The sequence below is a fragment of the Barbus barbus genome (assembly GCF_936440315.1).
Source record: "Barbus barbus genome assembly, chromosome: 17".
In the NCBI taxonomy this organism is placed as follows: domain Eukaryota; kingdom Metazoa; phylum Chordata; class Actinopteri; order Cypriniformes; family Cyprinidae; genus Barbus; species Barbus barbus.
In genome coordinates this window covers 293,025-302,165 of record NC_136745.1, presented here as the reverse complement: position 1 = coordinate 302,165, position 9,141 = coordinate 293,025, and the positions used below count along the sequence as shown (strand labels likewise).

The 9,141-nt window shown below is 37.2% G+C and overlaps 1 protein-coding gene across 3 annotated transcripts; it reads right to left on the bottom strand.

Annotated features, from left to right (window-relative positions):
* Nucleotides 1–970: 970 nt before the first annotated feature.
* On the bottom strand, nucleotides 971–8,835 carry LOC306883094 (putative G-protein coupled receptor 174). Of its 3 annotated transcripts, none has more exons than XM_079438187.1 (3): nucleotides 8,613–8,835; nucleotides 5,608–5,912; nucleotides 971–4,080 (listed from the first exon to the last, which is right to left on the bottom strand). In XM_079438187.1, the coding sequence occupies exon 3, from the start codon at nucleotides 3,853–3,855 to the stop codon at nucleotides 2,872–2,874; it is 984 nt and encodes a 327-aa protein (XP_079294313.1). In that variant the 5' UTR covers nucleotides 3,856–4,080; nucleotides 5,608–5,912; nucleotides 8,613–8,835; the 3' UTR covers nucleotides 971–2,871. The 3 variants fall into 3 exon arrangements, with proteins under 3 accessions (XP_079294313.1, XP_079294314.1, XP_079294315.1); XM_079438188.1 differs by having other exon boundaries at nucleotides 5,749–5,912; XM_079438189.1 differs by lacking the exon at nucleotides 5,608–5,912.
* Between the last annotated feature and the right edge of the window lie 306 nt (nucleotides 8,836–9,141).

The window sequence follows — 9,141 nt, the reverse complement described above, 5'->3', positions numbered from 1 at the left end:
GTTAAATGAAACATTGTCAGTGAAATGAGTCAGCCTGATGATTTTTAAATGTTGTCTTAATTTGTGATTAACTCGGTACATGAATAATAAAACTTAGAGAGAGAGAGAACAAAAATATTTGCTCTTTTGTTTGTGAACCTTTAGCACAAAGGCAGTCATAAATAGCACAGTGAGTTTTGTGAGTTCCATTTTAGAATATTTCTCCAGTTCACTGACAAAAATCACTCTGGCACTGACAAAGCCAGAGCAGAACACAGTCAATGATCCATCCATGAAGACATGCGGTTAGTTGTTTCATTACTGATTGAATCAGTTGGCTGAATGAATAACTTGCTGTCTCACTCATTAAGCCAGTGACTTGCTGGCAGTTTTAATTCATATTTAATGAATTATCATATGTCATATTTTAAAATAATTTTATACTTTAATATGCAATTAATTCCATATGAATTTTATTTTTAAAACATATCATGGCATTATTTCTGTGATTGTAATTGCAGTGTGAATGCATTTATTCCACCTCTATTCCTTTCTATCTGCTGTGAACTGACCACCTCACAGAACATGAAGAATATGATGAGCCTAAACCAGCCAATGTATTTCTGTTTTGTTTGTACAAGGAAACAGGGGTGTGTGTGTTGTACCCTGGGAATTAGGTAATCTCGTGTGTAGCTATGAAGCTATACTAACAGAGGTGAAATAAAGCCAATTCAGCTGTATTTCACCGGTGTTACAGCTCATGCAAACTGCATTTTCATTTCAAACTCAGAATGCTGAACACACACAAGCTTGGCCTCAGAATTGACGACTGAAACGAACTGCTGTATAATATGCTAAATATTTTCTAGTTCTGTATTTGGCTGATTCAGCCTGGAGCAAGCTGTTTGAATGTATGCAATTGTGTTGAAGTCCATTTGAAAAAAGCATGCATGCCATAGGAAATGTCTTTTTACATTAGTTTTTTAAACAATAGAATATTTTATTGCATTAAATGCATCAAAAGTAATAGTAAAGACTTTGTTACAAACCCACACAAATCCATGTAAAATAAATGCTGTTCTTTTGAAATTTCTGTTCATCAAATAGTGCTTAAAATGTATCACAGTTTCGACTATAGACTGGAAAAAACAATGGACAACGCATCTCCATTTCCTTCCATTATAGAAAAGTGAAGCCAAAACATCTCAGTATGGCCGCTGTCGTCTTGAGCTGATTCTGCGCAGTAGCGATCGTAAGGAGGAGCCGCAGTATCCACTCCCACCAATCACATGCTCACAATCATGACACCACACCCTGTTTTTATGGTAAACCTATTAGAAAAATGAACACTTGAACACACATTAGCGTAACAAGAACTACCTAAAATGATGTAAACCATCATCTTTAAAGTGTAATTCGATTTTTTATTTTTTTTAATTTGGCTCAGGTGCCATTCGTTTACAGGCGAGAGTGGTGTTTATGGCCTGTACTGCAGTCAGCCACCAGACGGAGGTCAATATGTCTTGGCTTCACTTTTCAGGACCTGTGCGCAAGGGATGGGCCATACCACTTATTTTGTTTTCGATATGATACCAATGCTTTTAAAGGTCAGTATCATTGATATTGATATGATACTTCTAAACTGAACTTTTAAATTATTTAATTTATTAAATTATTAAATTACTAAGAGTAAAATGAGCAATTATACCCACTCAACTTTATATTTGAAACACGTTTTAACATTCAGCACACCTTAATTGCAACTTTTTAGGTTATATTTTTATTTATACATGGTTAAAATATGTTTACTATAGTGGTAACCATGGAAATCTACAAATACTATAGTTGAGCTACAGTCACTTTAGTAAAACCATGGTTGATTTTCATAAGGGCTGCAGTGACAGGCATTTTCACTAATAATGCAACCTTTTTATTCTGACTGTGTGATTTGTATTAACATTACAGAATAGAACATGATCAATATGAACTTTTAACATTCAATTAAAATAAATTTAACTGCACAAACTAGGCTACAATTTCAATTTGTTTATTGTGAAATAACTCAAACATATGTTTTCTCAGTCCTCTGATAAGCATTGTTCTGGGCTGCTGATCCCAATAGCATCAATGCTTTCTTATGATATTTTAGGCCCTGTTTGAATGCACTGTCAGAAGTGAGTGAACGCTCTCGTGATTGATTGGTTCTGTCTTGCAACATTTACGTGTGTTCAGATGAGCAGGAAAATAGTTCTATCCTACATAATTATTCACTAACTTAGGTTATTCGTCCAATTCAGTGCATATTGTACACAATTTTTTGGAATGTTAAACAAAATCACTGGTAAATAAAAAATACCTAAGTATCAATATTTCTATATTTATATATAATATTATATTTATATATATATTATATTTATATTTATTTGAGTATCGATATTTTCAAAACGCATCAGTATTGAAAATATCGATACTTCAGGATTGATTCGCCCATCCCTAGTGTGCGGCACAATTGATTTCCACAAAAAAATAAATAAATAGGAAGCACAAAGCCGTGGTTATAATCAGAAATATTTCTTGAGCAATGAGCAGCAAATGAGAATGATTTCTGAAGGATCATGTGACAATGAAGACTGAAGTAAAGATGCTGAAAATTCAGCTTTGTTCACAGCAATAAATTACATCTTAATGTATATATTCAAGTAGAAAATTTGAAATATAATATTTCATGATATTCCTGTTTTTGGGTTAAATAAACACCCTTTTGCCCCTTCCTGGATCTTCAAGAGCAGATCTCTCATAAATTTCTCAAGTAAAATGTTCGGAGTATATCAATTTCACAGAAAGCTCTTTTTCGTGGCTTACAACAATGTCCCTGTGCTTCATCTGTCTGGTTTAGACTGCAGTATTTGTGGAGAAAGAAGTTCTGTGCTGTAATGGCAAACTTTCCTGAAATTCTGGCCTGGACAGACGCCGCTTGAACTCATCAGTAGTGAAGTAGTACATGACCGGGTCCAGACAGCAGTTCAGACTCGCTAGACACAAGGTGACCGGATGAACGTGGAGCACGGCGTTCTTAAAAGCAGAGCTAACGTCGCAGTTTGATTTGGCCAAGACGTCTAAGGGGAAAGTGATGTGATAGGGCACGAAACAGACCAGGAACACAGTAGCGCAGCTCAGCACCATCTTGAGGGCCTTGTGCTTCTCGCCGGTGTCCTGCAGCACGTAGGTCTTCTGCCGCAGACTCGCCGCTGTCAGCCACGCGCAGGTGACCACGATAGCCAGCGGCAGGAGAAAACCCGTCATCTCCGCGAACGTCACCAGGGACACTCCTAGCACTTTGCTGAGCGGCGTCATGGGCAGCTCGGCGAAGCAGAGTGTGGTTTGGGTTGAGTTGATGTTGGGTTTTCGCAGAAGAGGGAAGGGAAGGCATCCCAGACACACAATGAACCACCCGATTAAACACAAGCTGCGCTCCCGCCATCTCTTCGTGGCGCCGCAGCGCAGCGGGTGGATAATGAGTCGACAGCGTCTCAGACTGATGCAAGCCAGGAAGTAGATGCTGGCGTACATATTGACGTATTTCAGATAGAAACAGAGCAGGCAGGCGGCATCACCAAAAGGCCAGGAGTTGTTCAAATAGTAGTAAATGCGCAGAGGTAGTGATAGCACCTGCAGCAGGTCAGCGATGGCCAGGTTGATCATGAATATCACAGCCTTCTTTGTCTCCTTTATGTAGGCATAAAAAACCCAGAGCGCTAGAACATTGCCGATCAGTCCAGGAACGAGAATCACTGTGTAGAAGACGGCGTAGAGCTGATGCTGATATTCTTTAATTGAGGTTTCTTGGTGTTCAGTAGTGTTACTGCAGGCATTCATCTTCCTCTCGTTAACTTGAGTCCGAGAGTCCTACCGCTAACTCTGCAAAGGTTCAGTTTGGCATAGCACTGTAGGTTCGGCCTCTCAGCGTTCAGGAAATGTTAAAATAGCTACTCAAAATTGGGTTATTTGAAAGATCCTTGAGAAAATCCCAGAAATAGGCTCCTGACATTGTTACTTCCACTTGCGATGTACTCAAGAGTTGTTGTTTCAGCGTTTCCAGTTCTGAAAGACAGCAGAGATGCTCTAGTTAGACACAATCAAACATTCTTACATTCTAACAGAAGGAGGAAAATATGGGATGAAATTAGATGAAAATAATGCATGACCCATATTCTCAGTGAGGCTCATTAGCCTCATGCATCCGTGAACAAATGTTGCAAATGCAAATTATCACACAAGGCCACATTTCCTTAATCTACGAAATTCCAAATTGAATGAAGGTGAATAGAATTGTACAAATGGAGGCAAGTTTGTTGAAATGTTTTCATTTGTATGTGTATATCAATTTATGCATGCAACAAGACATTTGTGGATCAGGTGACATGCATTTATTCATTGATGTCTGAGTCCATCCTTTTTGATTTATTTGGATTTTGAGACTTTCTTATCATGGCTTTCAGTATTTCGAAACCCACATCTAGCTACGAATGTATAATTGTTATGAATATAAGTTCATTAATGTGGGTATATCTACTCATCAGTTTGAAAAATTAACAATTGAACATTGCTATACTTAACTACAACTTCTGAAAAAAGTAAGAATTAAATGAACATGAAGTATTTTGTACAAACAGAGGCATATTTGTGAATACAAATGTTCTAATGTACCATAATTTGTGCATGCGGTGAGATGTACATTTATGCATTTATGCATATATTATCTGCATTTCATTCACACCTTTTCTGAGTCCATCCTGTTTTGAGCCAATTGTATTTTGAGACTATTAGCGTCCCCCCCCCCTTGTTTTGGTGCAGTTTTCAAATTAGAGGTATACAATTTCAAAATTCCAAACGGCTCACAGAAGTAATTCTGCTAGTCAATGTTTTAAAACCTAATCTCATGCTTTCATTACAGATAAGCATATTTTCAGTCCACATAATCATTGTTTGTGTAGGCTAGAGTTGCCACAATAGAAAACACACTTACATTACCTAACTTACGTAACTGACATAAAATCCATTAAGTTTGTAATAGTATCAATCTAGTGTGTTATCAAAACTGTAGTGAAAGTAACACAACATAATACTCTGATTTTTAGCTCTGCATTTCAGTCATCCAAGTGAACACACACACACACACACACACACACACACACACACACACACACTCACTCACACATACATGCACACACACACACACACACACACAGACATTAACACTCACACACTTTAAACATTGTGGTTATTTTCTGATTTGAAATTGCTTATACAGTAACAATACATACTTATACTTAATCATTTTGGAAACTACAAACCACACATTTCTACAGAAATCTGATGTATATCTATAGAAATGTACAGATTTACCAAATGATTCACTAAGTAACCATTAAGATCACATTTCCGGTTGAGTGAACACTAGTGTGGGTGGCTGCTGCTGTTCTCTGGCAGCTTGTAATGTTATTTACTGTTTATTGTTGTATTGTCTCACGGTGGTCATGAAAACTACAACTTAGCTGACATTGTTGCGTGTTTGTGGGACTGAAGTAACATTAGCTTGGCTGTTCTGCCTCGGTTTTGAGCCCTCACCTGGTCTGTTTTCCTCGCTGCTTAACATACCCGAGTCCTTGTCTACAATGTGGGTCGGCTGGGTCTGCATTTGTTCTGCCCTTGTCTGGTCTCTCTTGTCGTTCGTCCATAAACCTGTGACAGGATTGTTCCAGTACCCACCTTTCTGAGCTTCTGCCGGCATTACACCTTCATTCGGACATCTCTCGCCTGCCTCGTCGTAGATACATCCATCGCGGGTCGCGCCGATGTTTCCACTTCGATAACTCTAACTCTAAGACAATACAATCCATCTGGTCCTCCTCTCAACATCCTCTGCGTAACACCTGCCGGGTTGTTGATCACAGCATGTTAGCAGCCCAGCCCGGTCAGCTAACACTATCGTCAAATGTGACAACACCACTGTAAACTTTGGTCTACTAAACTTCCACTCACTTTCGAGCAAGGGACATCTTAACCAGGATCTCCTCACTGACCGTAAGTTTGATTTTCTTTGTTTGACAGAAACGTGGCAACAACCCAATGACATTTCCCTACTCAATGATTCAACTCCCCCTGTGTTTGTTTGCATCTGTTAACCTCGTGGCTCGTGGAGGAGGTCTTGTGATTATTTATGGATTAGGAATGTAGAATATGGTGAAGCATGTGTTTGTGTTTTACAACACTAATAAACAGCCTATATGTTAATAATAAGCATGCTAATAAGCAACTGCTGTAGTTAATAGTGAGAATTGGTCCCTATACTAAAGTGTTATTGAGCAATACCAGCAGCAGTTGTGTCAAAAATAATAATAATCAGAAAGTAGAACTGAAAAAATATATAATACTGTTGATTTTACCGACATGCTTAAACAGTTTTTTTTTTTTTTCAGTTCTACTTTTTGATTATTTTGACTTCTCCACTTCACAAGAGCTTCTGGTATTGTTCAGTAAATACCTATGTAGATATAAAGCAATATAAATTTCACTCATGAGCACATCATCACCTCTGTGTAGTATTTTTCTAATAATTCAAAAACAATTATTCCCTGCATGTAAATTATAGATTTGTTTCAAATGAATGCTAAAAATATAGTGTTTTCAATAACTGAAGCCACGATACCTAATACCCACACACTTTATTCATATTATTTCCAACAAATGCAGAAAATACAGTGGGTTGAGGAGCTCCAAACAAATCTGTCACAATTAAGCATCATTATAAAGAAAGTAATTATTAGTGGGTTACCATGTTCTTCACTTTAGAATTAAGCATACATTTTGCACCTGTATATAGTAGTTTTCCGGGAAGTATGAAAATAAATAGTAGTAACCGATTAGCTAATAGTGAATAACCCCTTTCAACTAAGTGCTATTACTTACTGATTCGTTAATCAGAGTTTCTTGATAGTTACTACAATGTTAATAGTGCATTAGTCATTTGTTCCTGTGTAGTTATTCATTAATGATGGAACAGTATTCTAAAGTGTTACCCATTTGTGTTCACAAATATGTCGCTTCATTTAATTCTGAATTTTGCAGACACAAGATGAGAGGAGTTTGCCTGTGGACAGATACGTTTGCAAAATGTGTCCAGTTCGTGGATGACTGCACTTACGTTTGTTCATAATTTTAAGAATGTTTTCATCCTATAGGAAAATTATCGGGTACATTCTGAACACAGAATTTGCATTTCTGCCTAACTTATTCACAATGTCAGGTTTGTGTGTTTGTGGCAATTTTGCATATTGTTTTTCATACTTGTGTTCTTCGCCTCTCACACACTATCTGAGACCCGTTCCTCTTACAGCAGCGGCAGCCACATTTCAGCATGATGAGCGTGTGGCCCTTTTTCCTCAGTGACTTCGGAGACTGTGTCAGTTTGTGGGGGTTGTGTACGGTTCATGATGAGACCTTGTCATTTTTCTCTCTATGGGACTTTCCATATTCATACGTTTGCGCTGTATTAGTGCACTCAATCAGTAACATATCATCCCACCGTTTATTATTAATGCAGTTTTTTTAGACTGTATGAGTCGTTACATGTTGAAATCCTACAAACAATCATAACAACCAAATTATTTTGATTTGTAAAATCTAGGTACACCGATATTATGATTAAATTAATCAGTAAGACAAAAAATAAATAATTGTAAAAGCTTATACATAATATGAAAGTATATCTAGAACTGCTGATTAGTAGGACATGTATGATCAATATGCTTAAACATTTGAATAAAAAAGGCTTTTTTGTGTACACTTTGGATCTAAGAAAGGTGACTGATTAAAATATTATTGTTGTTAACTGTCTTGTAAATAACCTTCCATTTAAAGGGACATAAAGGTTAAAAGTGTAGAAGTTACATTGAGGAAAAAAATCATATTCACTGTGGAATTGTTGCTAAAAAGATCAATTTCCTGGACTCTGTTCATTGTGACGTAACAGCTGAAGAAACAACAGTTTCTAAGCGTTTACCCCTCACCCAGAATCCAAGCACAGCCTTGTCCATTTGAGATTTGAGTCATGTTTTATGTCAGCCTGTTCGTTCCAACCATCGTCACCCATTTGGCTCAATCAACTGAATAATCTGATTCAAACTAATCTTTCGTTAGACGCATTAGTAGTAGTAACAGTAGTAAAACTATTTCACGTTGTGATTAAGACTGTCTTTGAATTCAACTTTATTTCTAAAGTATGTATTGTGTGCCTCAAAAATGTATTGTTCACATTCACAGTATCTAAATGAGTGAATCTGTGTTATTCTAGGAGTATAAGCGTCACCAAAATGAATCTTTCTGTCAGATTGTAGAACGGAGAGGAACATGTAGAGTTTAGCCTTATTGCGTTTTGAAAGCATGTAAAAAATGATTCCCTGCATCTGCCTAAACATCACACTCATTAACCTCTCTGGTCAGAAGAATATGCAACATTATTTTAGTTAAGGTTAAGCCCAGTTAAGATTTAGGATTAGGGCTATCTCAGCTACGAGCTTTAATATGTGACTATAATGGTACCCAATAAAAAGATTATTAAAAGAGTATCCTACCTTGCGAATGAAGCGCTCTCTGACAAGAACACACATCAGCCCATCAACATGTGCTCTCAACCCAAAGCAGATAACGTTTCCACAGATAAACTTTGTTTCTCACCATCTACATCACTCCAGCCTCTCGCTTTGGAAGCACATCACCTTTGAAACAGTTTAAATTTTTTTTTTTTTTTTTTTATATATATATTTTTGGTTTTTGTTCTTGTATCTCAGGCGTTGTACTTTCTGTTTCTGTCAGCTCACACTGACTCGTTTATTATGCCTGTAGTTTCCTGTGGGGGAGTGAACTGCTTTCTGCTGCTTTTTTTAAATTCCTACTTCTGCTATTTATCACACAGTATTGCCTGATCTGTGCTCGTGGTGGTTATTGCTTTTTGTTTTGGCTTTACTATTATATTTAATAGTCTCTAACCAGTATGTACTTATGTAACAGGTACAAAAGTATTATGTTCATGTGTATTTAGAATTACACAAAATGTTCAAATGTGTACCTGATATGGCTGTCTGTGTGTGTGCGCCTGCCCCT

Bases quoted from the DNA above. Each gene is read 5' to 3' on its own strand.
- LOC306883094 (XM_079438187.1), bottom strand. From the start codon at position 3,855: ATGAATGCCTGCAGTAACACTACTGAACACCAAGAAACCTCAATTAAA.